This window comes from Cetorhinus maximus, chromosome 36 (assembly GCF_964194155.1).
Source record: "Cetorhinus maximus chromosome 36, sCetMax3.hap1.1, whole genome shotgun sequence".
Classification (NCBI taxonomy): domain Eukaryota; kingdom Metazoa; phylum Chordata; class Chondrichthyes; order Lamniformes; family Cetorhinidae; genus Cetorhinus; species Cetorhinus maximus.
Genome location: NC_135914.1, coordinates 6,900,092 through 6,919,656, shown reverse-complemented (window position 1 = coordinate 6,919,656; position 19,565 = coordinate 6,900,092). Strand labels below are relative to the sequence as shown.

The 19,565-nt window shown below is 51.0% G+C and overlaps 1 protein-coding gene across 1 annotated transcript in view; it reads right to left on the bottom strand.

Moving 5' to 3' along the window:
- The window catches only part of LOC144672261 (atrial natriuretic peptide receptor 1-like), a 55,970-nt gene that overhangs the window by 17,934 nt on the left and 18,471 nt on the right, over positions 1 to 19,565 (bottom strand). The window contains exons 8-13 of the mRNA XM_078534102.1: positions 17,899 to 18,019; positions 16,198 to 16,272; positions 14,801 to 14,878; positions 7,017 to 7,121; positions 5,080 to 5,151; positions 3,767 to 3,926 (exon numbers count right to left, since the gene is read on the bottom strand). Coding sequence (XP_078390228.1) covers positions 3,767 to 3,926; positions 5,080 to 5,151; positions 7,017 to 7,121; positions 14,801 to 14,878; positions 16,198 to 16,272; positions 17,899 to 18,019 — 611 coding nt within the window. The remainder of the gene's footprint in view (positions 1 to 3,766; positions 3,927 to 5,079; positions 5,152 to 7,016; positions 7,122 to 14,800; positions 14,879 to 16,197; positions 16,273 to 17,898; positions 18,020 to 19,565) is intronic.

The window sequence follows — 19,565 nt, the reverse complement described above, 5'->3', positions numbered from 1 at the left end:
ACACTGATTCTCACTGGGGTGCGGGTCCCACACACACTGATTCTCACTGGGGTGCGGGTCCCACACACACTGACTCTCACTGGGGTACGGGTCCCACACACACTGATTCTCACTGGGGTGCGGGTCCCACACACACTGACTCTCACTGGGGTGTGGGTCCCACACACACTGACTTTCACTGGGGTACGGGTCCCACACACACTGACTCTCACTGGGGTACGGGTCCCACAGACACTGACTCTCACTGGGGTACGGGTCCCACACACACTGACTCTCACTGGGGTACGGGTCCCACACACACTGACTCTCACTGGGGTACGGGTCCCACACACACTGATTCTCACTGGGGTACGGGTCCCATACACACTGACTCTCACTGGGGTAGAATCCCACACACACTGACTCTCACTGGGGTAGAATCCCACATACTGACTCTCACTGGGGTACGGGTCCCACACACACTGACTCTCTCTGGGGTACGGGTCCCACACACACTGACTCTCTCTGGGGTATGGGTCCCACACACACTGATTCTCACTGGGGTGCGGGTCCCACACACACTGATTCTCACTGGGGTGCGGGTCCCACACACACTGACTCTCACTGGGGTACGGGTCCCACACACACTGACTCTCACTGGGGTACGGGTCCCACACACACTGATTCTCACTGGGGTGCGGGTCCCACACACACTGACTGTCACTGGGGTGCGGGTCCCACACACACTGATTCTCACTGGGGTGCGGGTCCCACACACACTGACTCTCACTGGGGTACGGGTCCCACACACACTGACTCTCACTGAGGTACGGGTCCCACACACACTGATTCTCACTGGGGTGCGGGTCCCACACACACTGACTCTCACTGGGGTGCGGGTCCCACACACACTGACTGTCACTGGGGTGCGGGTCCCACACACACTGACTCTCTCTGGGGTACGGGTCCCACACACACTGACTCTCTCTGGGGTATGGGTCCCACACACACTGATTCTCACTGGGGTGCGGGTCCCACACACACTGATTCTCACTGGGGTGCGGGTCCCACACACACTGACTCTCACTGGGGTACGGGTCCCACACACACTGACTCTCACTGGGGTACGGGTCCCACACACACTGATTCTCACTGGGGTGCGGGTCCCACACACACTGACTGTCACTGGGGTGCGGGTCCCACACACACTGATTCTCACTGGGGTGCGGGTCCCACACACACTGACTCTCACTGGGGTACGGGTCCCACACACACTGACTCTCACTGAGGTACGGGTCCCACACACACTGATTCTCACTGGGGTGCGGGTCCCACACACACTGACTCTCACTGGGGTGCGGGTCCCACACACACTGACTGTCACTGGGGTGCGGGTCCCACACACACTGACTCTCACTGGGGTACGGGTCCCACACAGTGACTCTTTTTGCCTTATGGAGGGTGGTTTATCATCTACATGTCCCTATGTTTTATCACCCCTCATCCCTTGCTAAAGGTGCTGCCTCCTGCTGCGGGTTAACCTGACTATGCTCAGTATTACAGCCCATCCTGACTCTGCCCTCAGCTGACCTGTAGGGAACTCACCAGCCAGAGTCACTGGACAGTGTTCAGCAGTGAGAATGTTGCCCTGCCTTCCCTCTAAGAGAAGGACTGAGGGAAATTAAAGAGCCAAACAACTTAATGCTGACTGAGGCTAGCCACTGGTCTGAATGGCTCAGTATCACACCCGACAAGTGTCTTTGATAACTCAGGCAGGAGAAGGCACATCAAAAGTTTGGAGCACTGAAGCAGGCCATTTGGCCCAACTGCTTTATCCTGGCCCTTCATCTCAACCCCTCACCACATCGTTCTAAATTTTCTCCCTCGTGTCTTTATCCAGGTTTCCCCCCTTCAATGCATCTCTGCGATTCACCTCGACCACTCCCCGCGGGAGCGAGTCCCACATTCTCCCCGCTCCCTGTGGGAGCGAGTCCCACATTCTCCCCGCTCCCCGTGGGAGAGAGTCCCACATTCTCCCCGCTCCCCGTGGGAGCGAGTCCCACATTCTCCCCACTCCCCGTGGGAGAGAGTCCCACATTCTCCCCACTCCCCGTGAGAGAGAGTCCCACATTCTCCCCACTCCCCGCGGGAGCGAGTCCCACATTCTCCCCATTCCCTGTGGGAGCGAGTCCCACATTCTCCCCACTCCCCGTGGGAGAGAGTCCCACATTCTCCCCACTCCCCGTGGGAGCGAGTCCCACATTCTCCCCACTCCCTGTGGGAGCGAGTCCCACATTCTCCCCGCGGGAGCGAGTCCCACATTCTCCCCACTCCCCGTGAGAGAGAGTCCCACATTCTCCCCACTCCCCGTGGGAGCAAGTCCCACATTCTCCCCGCTCCCCGTGGGAGCGAGTCCCACATTCTCCCCGCTCCCCGTGGGAGAGAGTCCCACATTCTCCCCACTCCCCGTGAGAGAGAGTCCCACATTCTCCCCCACTCCCCGTGGGAGCGAGTCCCACATTCTCCCCACTCCCCGTGGCAGTGAGTCCCACATTCTCCCCACTCCCCGTGGGAGCGAGTCCCACATTCTCCCCACTCCCTGTGGGAGCGAGTCCCACATTCTCCCCACTCCCCGTGAGAGAGAGTCCCACATTCTCCCCACTCCCCGTGGGAGAGAGTCCCACATTCTCCCCACTCCCCGTGAGAGAGAGTCCCACATTCTCCCCACTCCCCGTGGGAGCGAGTCCCACATTCTCCCCGCTCCCCGTGGGAGCGAGTCCCACATTCTCCCCACTCCCCGTGGGAGCGAGTCCCACATTCTCCCCCACTCCCCGTGGGAGCGAGTCCCACATTCTCCCCACTCCCTGTGGGAGCGAGTCCCACATTCTCCCCACTCCCCGTGGGAACGAGTCCCACATTCTCCCCACTCCCCGTGAGAGAGAGTCCCACATTCTCCCCACTCCCCGTGAGAGAGAGTCCCACATTCTCCCCACTCCCCGTGGGAGAGAGTCCCACATTCTCCCCACTCCCCGTGGGAGAGAGTCCCACATTCTCCCCACTCCCCGTGAGAGAGAGTCCCACATTCTCCCCACTCCCCGTGGGAGCGAGTCCCACATTCTCCCCGCTCCCCGTGGGAGCGAGTCCCACATTCTCCCCGCTCCCCGTGGGAGCGAGTCCCACATTCTCCCCACTCCCCGTGGGAGCGAGTCCCACATTCTCCCCCACTCCCCGTGGGAGCGAGTCCCACATTCTCCCCACTCCCTGTGGGAGCGAGTCCCACATTCTCCCCACTCCCCGTGAGAGAGAGTCCCACATTCTCCCCACTCCCTGTGGGAGAGAGTCCCACATTCTCCCCACTCCCCGTGGGAGCGAGTCCCACATTCTCCCCACTCCCCGTGAGAGAGAGTCCCACATTCTCCCCACTCCCCGTGGGAGAGAGTCCCACATTCTCCCCACTCCCCGTGGGAGAGAGTCCCACATTCTCCCCACTCCCCGTGGGAGCGAGTCCCACATTCTCCCCACTCCCCGTGGGAGCGAGTCCCACATTCCTGCCACTCCCCGTGGGAGCAAGTCCCACATTCTCCCCACTCCCTGTGGGAGCGAGTCCCACATTCCCCCCCCCGGCTCTCTGGGTAAAGAAGTTCCTCCTGAATTCCCGACACACGTTTTATGCCCTCAGCTTGACGGGCAATTAAAGAGTTAACGGTGACGCGATGGGTAATGATACCCCTTTACTCGCCTAGCCTGTGCATGCTGAATAATTGAGTATGATAGTTGAGTGACGCACTTGCATACATCAGATGCTGGTCCTCTGAATCGAGTGTTGATCTGAGGCTGGCCAGCCCATAATCAGTAATCTTCAGAACAAACCTACTGTCAACCACACAGTTGGAGGATTTGAGGTTTCCATGGCAACCGATGACGCTGTTGTGCAAGAATGCCATTCCCTGGGAGGAGATGAGAGATGGAGCAATCAGCTGTGCGGAGAGGGTAGCGATGCCGAAACGTGCTGCCAAGCAGAGAAGAGCCACGACCAACGTCTCCCCATCAGCAACCTAACTCAACACCCCAGGGCAGACCCATCCTTCCACTATCTCCTCTTCTTCCTCTTCCTCCCTCTCTCATTCTATACTGTCACTCCTCCTGAGGTTACTGCTCTAACCTCTGCACTCCTGTCTCTCCTTCGATGCCAATGCCAATGTAAAACGTACGACCGTTCCCACCCTCCAACCTAACCATCCCTTTCCTGTTGCTCATGGACATTGGCTCCCATCCCGGCAATTCTCATCCTTGCTTCAAATCCCACAACAGCCTCACTCCCCCTCCCCCACCACTGCCCTCGATCTATGTAACCCCACACTACGCAACAACCCCCTGAAATCTTTGTGTTCCTTCAATACTGGCCTTACCGCTGAACCATTGGTGGCCTGAGGCTCTAAGCTCTGGAATTCCCTCCCCTAAACCTCTCCGCCTCTCTCTTCCCTTAAGACGCTCCTTAAAGCCGGCCTCTTTGACCGCGCTTTGAGTCACCCGTCCCTCATATCACCTCATGTTGCTCAGAGTCTCACTTTGTTTGACCATCGCTCCCCTCAAGCATCTTCGGATATTTTACTAAGCTGAAGGCGCTCGATAAATGCAAGTCGTTGTTGCTGAAATCTGGAGTCATCGGCACATCTCCAGTTCTTTCCCATTCTCCCCTCAGGAGCCTTGCCCCCTCCCTCAATCTACCCTCTTCCTCCAACAGCCTGCAGACTTTGAAAAACCCAAAATGTGTCGCCACGACGACGCACTGTCATTATCTCCTGACTGGCCGCACCTTTTTCGGACGTTGGTGACCTCCCTGCCCTCAGGGATCTGGGCTTCCTCGATCCTAAAGGGAAAGCGGTGGTTTATTGTTGGACCTTGCACCTAAGGACCTATGGAAGAGGAGCAGGAGTAGGCCATGCCCTATCCTTCTCTGTCTTCATGGCTGAACGTCTACCTCAGCTCCTCTATTCTTCCACCGCTCTAAGCCTTCATATCCCTCATGACCCCAGTAACATGCGGATTTCCCTTTAGCTACATCGAACGCTTATGGAGGACAAATCGAGTGGGCCTCACCTTGACAATATCATTGATCAGCGAGTATCGAAACATCCAGTCCAGGGTAATGCTCTCATTTTCCAAAATGTCCTAAAAATAGATGATGTAGAGATAACTGTTTGGTGGTGGTGGTATGTTACAAATCACACGGGGAGTCCGAGTTGCTGTGGCAACACGCACTTTTCACATGCCTGCTGTAGTCCGGAGCTATGGATAGCAATGGTTGAGACTCCCAGATTTCTTTCCATCGCTGGTGGACTGACCAGGAATCTCTCCCGCTCTTACTGCCTGCCACGGGCGTGTGTTGGAAGGACTTGCAGGCTGACACTCAACCTGTTTGCCCGCATTATGAACACACCTTCCTTGGCCATCGAGTCCTGAGGCAGGACTCGAACCCAGAACCTCTGGCTCAGAGGCAGGGACGCTCCCCACTGCGCCACACAACGGCTTAGCACCTTCTAAAGCCAGGTGAAGGCTTTATGGTGGATTCTGCTTGCATACCTTCATCTGGTCAATGCCTTGACCATTGGAAAACCCCAATACCGAACAGCATAAACATAGAAATACTGTAGGAGTGAGACACTGCAACAAGTGACCTTCACATGACTGGGGTGAAATGTGTATCTGGTGAGGGACACACTTTCCGTTAAATTGTGTTCGGGCGGAATCTTACGGTCCCGCCAGCAGTGGAGAAGCGTGGCGGGCGGGGGAACTGTTCGCAATGGGCAAGGAATAGTCTGTACCCAACCAGCCCGTGCTTGCAAAACTCAAAAGACACATTAGATGTGATTCCGTGCGATTGGACGACATTTACTAAATAATCCTCAGTGTGCTAAGAATTACACTGACGACCAGTTTAAGATTGTCAGTCGGGCTCGCAATGTGGTGCATTTGCGTGTACTGGAAGCTACATATATTAATGCACGGGGCCCTGTTCTCTGCAGACAGAAAGAACACGTACACACATTGCGCCTGTTTCAGCTAAACAAAATAAGCGACAGCCATTCGCTGGTTCATTCCCCAGGGCAATGCCATGACCAATCAGGGTCAAGCTGCCTGGTTTAAATTTCAAACAATGCTTGGCAGTTAACCGTCAGTCACCATCAACTGGTGCATTCTCCATGGCAACGCCTCTACCAATCAGAGTCCACTTGCCAACCAATCAGCACTCTTCACATACAGAACAAATTGTTGTTTTCTCCTTATAATGGTATTCCTGCAAAGTGACCTGAGGAGCGCAAGGAGAAAAACGTCGCTATGTCTCTTTCCCGACGTCGGGGACAACTGAGCAATTTTGCTCTTGGGACCTAAAAGGCAGGCTAAGGGCGGATCAGACTTCCCGATGCACAGTGTCGCGAGTCATGCACTCTTTTTAAAAGGCCAGCCCACTGGAATTAGGCTCTCTCTCCAAACGAGGTTCCCTTGCCAGTGAAAATTAGAACATTCACTTTTATGACTGCCCGTAAGTGGCGGGCACCTGACGGGGTTAGACTTCTTCCACGATTAACGGCGAGATGGTGCTGTATTGTCCTCTTGCGGGGGTGGGGGGGCGGTGTCTGTAAATGTCAGCCTGTGCCTGAGAGCGGGTGGTGGCAGTGCAGGTTGCGTGGAGGATGTCCAAGGAAGGAAATGGGGGGTGGGGGAAGAGTTAGCAAGGAAGGCTGGAGCAGCGACCAGGCAAAGGTGGAAGGGATAGTGCAGGCTGTCTGGGTGCTCTACAAATATGGCACCCAGACCTTCGACCCCATGAGGTAATGGCGGAGACGGCGACTACCTGCCCACCATTGCCACGAGAATCAGCAAACTCCTCCCGGGTGTATATTTAATGAGCCGACTGGCGCAAGGCCCGATGTGGTCAGCCCCCACCAGCCCCCACAGTGGGAATCACTCTGACTTCAGCACCCGCCACCGGCCTGAGACTTCAGAGTGGAAGATCCCGCCCTTGGACCCCATACCTGTAAGCTCCCACGGGGACAGTACTCTGTAATGATGCAGATGTTTGGTGGGTCGATGCTGGCTCCTATGAAACGGGTTAGATGTTCGTTTTGTACGTCTCTCATCTGCAGAGTGAGAGAAAGGCAGAGAGTCAGAGGGAGACATTGCAGAGGATCAGCCCACACGAGTGGCCAGGCGTCAGACCTGGGCATCTGACTGTGCGCCACACTCATTAACCTTGAAGGATGTTGAGTTCAATCTGCCAATCACTCCACAGCAGTGGTTAGACAATATGTGGAGTGACATATTTGGAAATTTGGTTATTTCCAAAACCACATTCCGTCTGTCTCGAATCCGAATGGACCCAAACCCCTACCCATTCACTCCCATTGTACACAATCCCAATGGACCCAAACCCCTTCCCATTCACTCCCATTGTACACAATCCCAATGGATCAAACCCGTTGCCATTCACTCCCATTGTACACAATCCCAATGGATCAAACCCGTTGCCATTCACTCCCATTGTACACAATCCCAATGGACCCAAACCCCTTCCCATTCACTCCCATTGTACACAATCCCAATGGATCAAACCCGTTGCCATTCACTCCCATTGTACACAATCCCAATGGATCAAACCCGTTGCCATTCACTCCCATTGTACACAATCCCAATGGATTCAAACCCCTTCCCATTCACTCCCACTGTACAAAATCCCAACGGACCCAAACCTCTTCCCATTCACTCCCATTGTACACAGTCCCAATGGACCCAAACCCCTTCCCATTCACTCCCATTGTACACAATCCCAATGGATCTAAAACCCATCCTATTCACTCCCATTGTATACAATCCCAATGGACTCAGACCCCTTCCCATTCAATCCCATTATACACAATCCCAATGGATCCAAACCCCATCCCATTCACTCCCATTATACACAATCCCAATGGACCCAAACCCCTTCCCATTCACTCCCATTTACACAATCCCAATGGACTCAAACCCCCTCCCATTCACTCCCATTTACACAATCCCACTGGACTCAAACCCCTTCCCATTCACTCCCATTGTACACAATCCCAATGGACCCAAACCCCTTCCCATTCACTCCCATTGTACACAATCCCAATGGATTCAAACCCCTTCCCATTCACTCCCACTGTACAAAATCCCAATGGACCCAAACCTCTTCCCATTCACTCCCATTGTACACAATCCCAATGGACCCAAACCCCTTCCCATTCACTCCCATTTACACAATCCCAATGGATCCAAGCCCCATCCTATTCACTCCCATTGTACACAATCCCAATGGACTCAGATCCCTTCCCATTCAATCCCATTATACACAATCGCAATGGACCCAAACACCTTCCCATTCACTCCCATTGTACACAATCCCAATGGACCCAAACCCCTTCCCATTCACTCCCATTCTACACAATCTCAATGGACCCAAACCCCTTCCCATTCACTCCCATTCTACACAATCCCAATGGACCCAAACCCCTTCCCATTCACTCCCACTGTACACATCACAGTGGATCCAAACCCCATCCCATTCACTCCCATTGTACACAATCCCAATGGACCCAAACCCTTCCCATTCACTCCCACTGTACATAATCCTAAGGCAACCAAACCCCTTTCTATTCACTCCCATTATACACAATCCCAATGGACCCAAATCCCTTCCCATTCACTCCCATTGTACACAATCCCAATGGACCCAAACCCCTTCCCATTCACTCTCATTTACACAATCCCAATGGACCCAAACCCTTCCCATTCACTCCCACTGTACACAATCCCAATGGACCCAAACCCCTTCCCATTCACTCCCATTCTACACAATCCCAATGGATCAAACCCCTTCCCATTCACTCCCATTGTACACAATCCCAATGGATTCAAACCCCTTCCCATTCACTCCCACTGTACAAAATCCCAATGGACCCAAACCTCTTCCCATTCACTCCCATTGTACACAATCCCAATGGACCCAAACCCCTTCCCATTCACTCCCATTGTACACAATCCCAATGGATCCAAGCCCCATCCTATTCACTCCCATTGTACACAATCCCAATGGACTCAGACCCCTTCCCATTCAATCCCATTATACACAATCCCAATGGACCCAAACACCTTCCCATTCACTCCCATTGTACACAATCCCAATGGACCCAAACCCCTTCCCATTCACTCCCATTCTACACAATCTCAATGGACCCAAACCCCTTCCCATTCACTCCCATTCTACACAATCCCAATGGACCCAAACCCCTTCCCATTCACTCCCATTCGACACAATCCCAAGGCAACCAAACCCCTTTCTATTCACTCCCATTATACACAATCCCAATGGACCCAAATCCCTTCCCATTCACTCCCATTGTACACAATCCAATGGACCCAAACCCCTTCCCATTCACTCCCATTGTACACAATCCCAATGGACCCAAACCCCTTCCCATTCACTCCCATTTACACAATCCCAATGGACCCAAACCCCTTCCCATTCACTCCCATTTACACAATCCCAATGGACTCAAACCCCCTCCCATTCACTCCCATTGTACACAATCCCAATGGACTCAGTTCCCTTCCCATTCAATCCAGTTATACACAATCCCAATGGACCAAAACACCTTCCCATTCACTCCCATTGTACACAATCCCAATGGACCCAAACCCCTTCCCATTCACTCCCATTCTACACAATCTCAATGGACCCAAATCCCTTCCCATTCACTCCCATTCTACACAATCCCAATGGACCCAAACCCCTTCCCATTCACTCCCACTGTACACATCACAGTGGATCCAAACCCCATCCCATTCACTCCCATTGTACACAATCCCAATGGACCCAAACCCTTCCCATTCACTCCCACTGTACATAATCCCAAGGCAACCAAACCCCTTTCTATTCACTCCCATTATACACAATCCCAATGGACCCAAATCCCTTCCCATTCACTCCCATTGTACACAATCCCAATGGACCCAAACCCCTTCCCATTCACTCTTATTTACACAATCCCAATGGACTCAAACCCTTCCCATTCACTCCCACTGTACACAATCCCAATGGACCCAAACCCCTTCCCATTCACTCCCACTGTACAAAATCCCAATGGACCCAAACCTCTTCCCATTCACTCCCATTGTACACAATCCCAATGGACCCAAACCACTTCCCATTCACTCCCATTGTACACAATCCCAATGGATCCAAGCCCCATCCTATTCACTCCCATTGTACACAATCCCAATGGACTCAGACCCCTTCCCATTCAATCCCATTATACACAATCCCAATGGACCCAAACACCTTCCCATTCACTCCCATTGTACACAATCCCAATGGACCCAAACCCCATCCCATTCACTCCCATTCTACACAATCTCAATGGATCAAACCCGTTGCCATTCACTCCCATTCTACACAATCCCAATGGATCAAACCCGTTGCCATTCACTCCCATTGTACACAATCCCAATGGATTCAAACCCCTTCCCATTCACTCCCACTGTACAAAATCCCAACGGACCCAAACCTCTTCCCATTCACTCCCATTGTACACAATCCCAATGGACCCAAACCCCTTCCCATTCACTCCCATTGTACACAATCCCAATGGATCTAAAACCCATCCTATTTACTCCCATTGTATACGATCCCAATGGACTCAGACCCCTTCCCATTCAATCCCATTATACACAATCCCAATGGATCCAAACCCCATCCCATTCACTCCCATTATACACAATCCCAATGGACCCAAACCCCTTCCCATTCACTCCCATTTACACAATCCCAATGGACTCAAACCCCCTCCCATTCACTCCCATTTACATAATCCCACTGGACTCAAACCCCTTCCCATTCACTCCCATTGTACACAATCCCAATGGACCCAAACCCCTTCCCATTCACTCCCATTGTACACAATCCCAATGGATTCAAACCCCTTCCCATTCACTCCCACTGTACAAAATCCCAATGGACCCAAACCTCTTCCCATTCACTCCCATTGTACACAATCCCAATGGACCCAAACCTCTTCCCATTCACTCCCATTGTACACAATCCCAATGGATCCAAGCCCCATCCTATTCACTCCCATTGTACACAATCCAAATGGACCCAAACCCCTTCCCATTCACTCCCATTCTACACAATCTCAATGGACCCAAACCCCTTCCCATTCACTCCCATTGTACACAATCCCAATGGACCCAAACCCCTTCCCATTCACTCCCACTGTACACAATCCCAATGGACCCAAACCCTTCCCATTCACTCCCACTGTACATAATCCCAAGGCAACCAAACCCCTTTCTATTCACTCCCATTATACACAATCCCAATGGACCCAAATCCCTTCCCATTCACTCCCATTGTACACAATCCCAATGGACCCAAACCCCTTCCCATTCACTCTCATTTACACAATCCCAATGGACCCAAACCCTTCCCATTCACTCCCACTGTACACAATCCCAATGGACCCAAACCCCTTCCCATTCACTCCCATTCTACACAATCCCAATGGATCAAACCCCTTCCCATTCACTCCCACTGTACAAAATCCCAATGGACCCAAACCTCTTCCCATTCACTCCCATTGTACACAATCCCAATGGACCCAAACCCCTTCCCATTCACTCCCATTGTACACAATCCCAATGGATCCAAGCCCCATCCTATTCACTCCCATTGTACACAATCCCAATGGATCTAAAACCCATCCTATTTACTCCCATTGTATACGATCCCAATGGACTCAGACCCCTTCCCATTCAATCCCATTATACACAATCCCAATGGATCCAAACCCCATCCCATTCACTCCCATTATACACAATCCCAATGGACCCAAACCCCTTCCCATTCACTCCCATTTACACAATCCCAATGGACTCAAACCCCCTCCCATTCACTCCCATTTACACAATCCCACTGGACTCAAACCCCTTCCCATTCACTCCCATTGTACACAATCCCAATGGACCCAAACCCCTTCCCATTCACTCCCATTGTACACAATCCCAATGGATTCAAACCCCTTCCCATTCACTCCCATTCTACACAATCCCAATGGACCCAAACCCCTTCCCATTCACTCCCATTCTACACAATCCCAATGCAACCAAACCCCTTTCTATTCACTCCCATTATACACAATCCCAATGGACCCAAATCCCTTCCCATTCACTCCCATTGTACACAATCCAATGGACCCAAACCCCTTCCCATTCACTCCCATTGTACACAATCCCAATGGACCCAAACCCCTTCCCATTCACTCCCATTGTACACAATCCCAATGGACTCAAACCCCTTCCCATTCAATCCCATTATACACAATCCCAATGGATCCAAACCCCATCCCATTCACTCCCATTATACACAATCCCAAAGGACCCAAACCCCTTCCCATTCACTCCCATTTACACAATCCCAATGGACTCAAACCCCCTCCTATTCACTCCCATTGTACACAATCCCAATGGACTCAGTTCCCTTCCCATTCAATCCCATTATACACAATCGCAATGGACCCAAACACCTTCCCATTCACTCCCATTGTACACAATCCCAATGGACCCAAACCCCTTCCCATTCACTCCCATTCTACACAATCTCAATGGACCCAAACCCCTTCCCATTCACTCCCATTCTACACAATCCCAATGGACCCAAACCCCTTCCCATTCACTCCCACTGTACACATCACAGTGGATCCAAACCCCATCCCATTCACTCCCATTGTACACAATCCCAATGGACCCAAACCCTTCCCATTCACTCCCACTGTACATAATCCTAAGGCAACCAAACCCCTTTCTATTCACTCCCATTATACACAATCCCAATGGACCCAAATCCCTTCCCATTCACTCCCATTGTACACAATCCCAATGGACCCAAACCCCTTCCCATTCACTCTCATTTACACAATCCCAATGGACTCAAACCCTTCCCATTCACTCCCACTGTACACAATCCCAATGGACCCAAACCCCTTCCCATTCACTCCCATTCTACACAATCCCAATGGATCAAACCCCTTCCCATTCACTCCCATTGTACACAATCCCAATGGATTCAAACCCCTTCCCATTCACTCGCACTGTACAAAATCCCAATGGACCCAAACCTCTTCCCATTCACTCCCATTGTACACAATCCCAATGGACCCAAACCCCTTCCCATTCACTCCCATTGTACACAATCCCAATGGATCCAAGCCCCATCCTATTCACTCCCATTGTACACAATCCCAATGGACTCAGACCCCTTCCCATTCAATCCCATTATACACAATCCCAATGGACCCAAACACCTTCCCATTCACTCCCATTGTACACAATCCCAATGGACCCAAACCCCTTCCCATTCACTCCCATTCTACACAATCTCAATGGACCCAAACCCCTTCCCATTCACTCCCATTCTACACAATCCCAATGGACCCAAACGCCTTCCCATTCACTCCCATTCTACACAATCCCAAGGCAACCAAACCCCTTTCTATTCACTCCCATTATACACAATCCCAATGGACCCAAATCCCTTCCCATTCACTCCCATTGTACACAATCCCAATGGACCCAAACCCCTTCCCATTCACTCCCATTGTACACAATCCCAATGGACCCAAACCCCTTCCCATTCACTCCCATTGTACACAATCCCAATGGACCCAAACCCCTTCCCATTCACTCCCATTGTACACAATCCCAATGGACTCAAACCCCTTCCCATTCACTCCCACTGTACACAATCCCAATAGACCCAAACCCCTCCCCATTCACTCCCACTGCACACAATCCCAATGGACTCAAACCCCTTCCCATTCACTCCCACTGTACACAATCCCAATAGACCCAAACCCCTTCCCATTCACTCCCACTGTACACAATCCCAATAGACCCAAACCCCTCCCCATTCACTCCCACTGTACACAATCCCAATGGACCCAAACCCCTTCCCATTCACTCCCATTGTACACAATCCCAATAGACCCAAACCCCTCCCCATTCACTCCACCTGTACACAATCCCAATGGACCCAAACCCCTCCCCATTCACTCCCATTGTACACAATCCCAATGGACCCAAACACCTTCCCATTCACTCCCATTGTACACAATCCCAATGGACTCAAACCCCTCCCCATTCACTCCCATTGTACACAATCCCAATGGACCCAAACCCCTCCCCATTCACTCCCATTGTACACAATCCCAATGGACCCAAACCCCTCCCCATTCACTCCCATTGTACATAATCCCAATGCAGCCGAACCCCGTCCCATTCACTCCCATTGTACACAATCCCAATGGATCCAAACCCCTTCCCATTCACTCCCACTGTACACAATCCCAATGGAGCTGAACCCCTCCCCATTCACTCCCACTGTAAATGTAATATATGTTATAGATTTGTTGTCCTATTATCTTGCACAAAGTCTATTGGCAACTTCCCAAATGCTTCACACTCACCTGATCCAATGCCTCAACAGACACTGGACCTGAATACATCCTGGTCCCCTCCTAAATCCAGTCCATCCTTTTATCCTCTACCCATGCCCTACCCCCTCCGTTCATCACCTAGTCTCCAGATAGGAGCCTGGAGTTTTGGAGCAGAGCCCAGTCCGTGGACACCGTTTACCTGTGGGACCTGCAGTGTTTGAACTGGACAGAGAACGAAGAGGAAAAGAAAACACAACCAGAGATGGAGGAGTAAGAGAGATGGATGCAGGAGGGCAAAAGACGTAACATACGTGTTTGAGCTCAAAAAGCACAGTGCGAGTCAGCTCCACCCTCTTCCGGTTGATGTGTTTAATGGCCGCAATGTTACCCTGAGGGAAGAGAAACGAGAAAAGAGCAGAATAGGAGAAGGGTTTGGTTTGACACAGGTTGGTGATCCCATCACCACAGGGTGCAATGGTCACCTCATGTATGAATGTCCTTGTCCTGTGGGCACTTCGGCCCATCTGGTCTATAATGGTCCATATAAACCTCCCTCCCCACTGCATCTCACCCCATCACCGTATCCTTCTGTTCCTTTCCCTCTCATGTAAGTATCCAGCTTCCCCCCTTCAATGTATCTCTGCAAATCACCTCGGCCACTCCCTGTGGGAGTGAGTCCCACATTCTCCCCACTCCCTGTGGGAATGAGTCCCACATCCTCCACACTCTCTGGGTAAAGAGGTTTCCCCTGAATTCCCCATGGGATTTATTAGTGACTGTCTCGTATTGATGGCCCCCAAGTTCTGGTCTCCCCCCCGCCCCCAACAAGGGGAAATGTCTTCTCTATGTCCACCCTATCGAAGCCTTTCAGAATTTTAAAGATCTCGATCAGGCCACCCCACAGCCTTCTCTTTTCTAGAGAAAAGACCCCTGGCTTGTTCGGCCTTTCCTGGCAGTTATAACCTCTCAGTTTATCAAGTGCTGTACACAATCGCAATGGACCCAAACCCCTTCCCATTCACTCCCACTGAAAATAATCCCAATGGATCAAACCCCTTCCCATTCACCCCCATTGTGCACAATCCCAATGAACCCAAATCCCTTCCCATTCACTCCCACTGTACACAATCCCAATGGATCCAAACCCCTTCCCATTCACTCCCATTGTACACAATCCCAATGGACCCAAAATTCTTCCCATTCACTCCCATTATACACAATCCCAATGGACCCAAATCCTTTCTCATTCACTCCCATTATACACAATCCCAATGGACCCAAATCCCTTCCCATTCACTCCCATTATACACAATCCCAATGGACCCAAACCCCTTCTCATTCACTCCCATTGTACACAATCCCAATGGTCCCAAACCCCTTCCCATTCACTCCCATTGTACACAATCCCAATGGACCCAAACCCCTTCCCATTCACTCCCATTGTACACAATCCCAATGGACCCAAACCCCTTCCCATGCATTCCCATTGTACACAATCCCAATGGACCCAAACCCCTTCCTGTTCACTCCCATTGGACACAATCCCAGTGGATCAAACCCCTTCCTGTTCACTCCCATTGTACACAATCCCAATGGATCAAACCCCTCCCAATTGGAATTACATACGTTGACCACCAACATGAAGTTAACATAAAGAGTGAGCTTATTTTGAGGGTGAAGTTTTGTACCCTTCTCTGGTTTATTTTACCTTGTAATATGCTGTCTTGGCGTACACCTGGTACTGCCCTTCATTTGTCACCAGAGATCCATAGTTCGAACCACGCTGGAAGAAAAAGTATATCGTCATCAGCAACTAGAATTTCCTTTATAGTGTCCTCTCTGTAGAATATTGTCCAACAAAGAAATCAAAATGGGTCACCTGTCACTGGGGGAATGGGCTGCATGTCACTAAGGGAATGGGCCGCCTGTCAATGAGGGAATGGTCTGCCTGTCACTGGGGGAATGGGCCGCATGTCGCTAAGGGAATGGTCCGCCTGTTGCTGAGGGAATGGGCTGCCTGTCAATGAGGGAATGGTCCGCCTGTCACTGAGGGACTGGTCTGCCTGTCACTGGGGGAATGGGCCGCCTGTCACTGGAGGAATGGGCTGCATGTCACTCAGGGAATGGGTCACCTGTCAATGAGGGAATGGTCTGCCTGTCACTGGGGGAATGGGCCGCCTGTCAATGAGGGAATGGGCCGCCTGTCACTGGGGGAATGGGCCGCCTGTCAATGAGGGAATGGTCCGCCTGTCACTGGGGGAATGGGCCGCCTGTCACTGGAGGAATGGGCCGCATGTCGCTAAGGGAATGGGCCACCTGTCACTGGAGGAATGGGCTGCATGTCACTCAGGGAATGGGCCACCTGTCAATGAGGGAATGGTCTGCCTGTCACTGGGGGAATGGGCCACCTGTCACTGAAGGAATGGGCCGCCTGTCACTGAGGGAATGGTCTACCTGTCACTGGGGGAATGGTCTACCTGTCACTGGGGGAATGGTCCGCCTGTCACTGAGGGAATGGTCCACCTGTCACTGTGGGAATGGTCCGCCTGTCACTGAGGGAATGGGTCATGTGTCCCTGGGGGAATGGGCTGCCTGTCACTGAGGGAATGGTCCACCTGTCACTGGGGTCACTGGGAGAATGGGTCATCTGTCACTGAAAAATTGAATTGCTGTTCATGGTAGAATAGGATGGCTGAAAGGAAGTGTGAATACAGAATAAAACTCGTCTGCGCCGTCCCCATCAAACACTCCCAGGACAGGTACAGCACGGGGTTACATACAGGATAAAACTCCCTCTACACTGCCCCCATCAAACACTCCCAGGACAGGTACAGCACGGGGTTAGGTACAGAGTAAAGCTCCCTCTACACTGTCCCCATCAAACACTCCCAGGACAGGTACAGCACGGGGTTAGATACAGAGTAAAGCTCCCTCTACACTGTCCCCATCAAACACTCCCAGGACAGGTACAGCATGGGGTTAGATATAGAGTAAAGCTCCCTCTACACTGTCCCCATCAAACACTCCCAGGACAGGTACAGCACGGGGTTAGATACAGAGTAAAACTCCCTCTACACTGTCCCCATCAAACACTCCCAGGACAGGTACAGCATGGGGTTAGATATAGAGTAAAGCTCCCTCTACATTATCCCAACAAAGTGTGTCACCAATGTGCACCATATGACGTTACCCATGTTGGCCTGCTTTGGTGCAAAATTAGGGACTGGTGCTTTGCATTTGTATAGTGCCTACCATGACATCAGGATGTCCTATACTAAGTCTCTCAGCTCACTGGGTTGATGGAGCTCAACTTTAGTATTAAGGAACCTAGGAAAGTGTCTCTTCTGTAGTAAGTGTCCCCCTCTCTTGCATGAGGTCCCACACACCAGAGAGAGGCCTGTCCTCTTACCAACGACAGGGTCAGCTTGCTGCCCATACTCCGCAGGTTCTTCTCTAGGTTACTGAGTTGAATGTCCTCCCAGCGTATACGCCACAGCTCACTCGCCAGCTCCTTCTCCAGCTTAAACTTCCTGTCAAAGGACATAAGAACACGAGAAATAGGAGCAGGGGTGGACCATACAGCCTCCCTAAGCCTGCTCCCGCCATTCAGTAAGATCATGGTCGATCCTCAGCCTCAACTCTGCTCCCCCCTGAACCTCATATCTCCTCATTCCTTGAGGCTCCAAAAACCTCTCAATCTCAATCTTGAATATACTCAACGGCACAGCATCCACAGCTCCCTGGGCTAGAGAATTCCAAAGGTTGAGTGAAGAAATATCTCCTGCTCGCAGTCTGAAATGGCTGATCGCTTCTCCTGGGACTGTGATCCTGCGTTCTAGACTGTCCAGCATCTACCCTGTCAACCCCTCTAAGAGTTTCAATGAGATCGCCTCTCATTCTTATAAACTGCAGACAGTATCGGTCCCATTCTACTCCATCTCTCATCCCAGGGCCCAGTCTAGTGAAACTCCACTCTACCCTCTTCCAAGGCAAGTATACCCTTCCTTCAATAAGGAGACTGTGCACAGTACGCCAGCTGTGGTCTCACCAAAGCCCACACAATTACTGCATAATCTCTTTCCAATAATAATTGCTTGCTGTGTCGGCATATTAGTTTACTGGGATTTGTACACAAGGACACCCCAATCCCTTCGAATGGCGACATTTGCTAGCCTTTCACATTTTAAATTTAAAAAAAAATCTGCTTTTATCTTCTTCCTACCAGAGTGGATAGCGATGGAAGGGCATTCATCGATCAGAGGTTGAATCACAGAATGATTCAGCACAGAAAGAGACCATTCAGCCCATCATTGGCTGTCCAATTGCTAACCCCCTCCCTGAGAAACCTCAGCTATCTGCCCAGCAGAATTCTAGATAAATTATCAATGGGCTTGGGTGCCAATCCCTCCTGTATCGGTGCTGTAGTTTCTATGTTGGACTCTGTAGTGTTGTGGCACAGCCGATGGTAAACGCTGAGTTGTTCACGTCTCAAAGGGAAACTTGAGACAACTACCACAACTTGTTTTGCAATTTGTATAAATTTCGAGATGCGTGCCTTGAAATCAGTAGTAATAAGACCACCAAGGTTTTCACAAAACTAGATTAAACATTTATTAACAAGATAAATGATTTTTAAGCACATACATAGATCTACAAATTACCACTATGATAACTTCTAAATCCCCTAATCAATCTAACTCCCAGTTACACTTTCATTAAAGCAACAGTAAGACACATCGATTCTAAAAGACCCAGGCAGGGTGACACACAATACCCTGAACAAGCCAAATTCAAAGTGGGTTTTCCTAACTTCAGTTCTTTGAAAACAGTAACTTGAGGCATAGATGCTGAAGGTTTTTCACACTTGTTAGATGTTAAAAACTGCCTACCCTGACACACAGCCTTTATTCCTTTATATACATTTTCCCCTTTGAATGCAAATTCCCATTGTTTCACTATGGCTTTGGACTTTACCTCTCTGATCATAAAAATTTATCATGGTACTAATTTACAGACACACAAACACACACAACACAACAATAAATTCCAATCACATTGTTATATCTTCCTGACAGT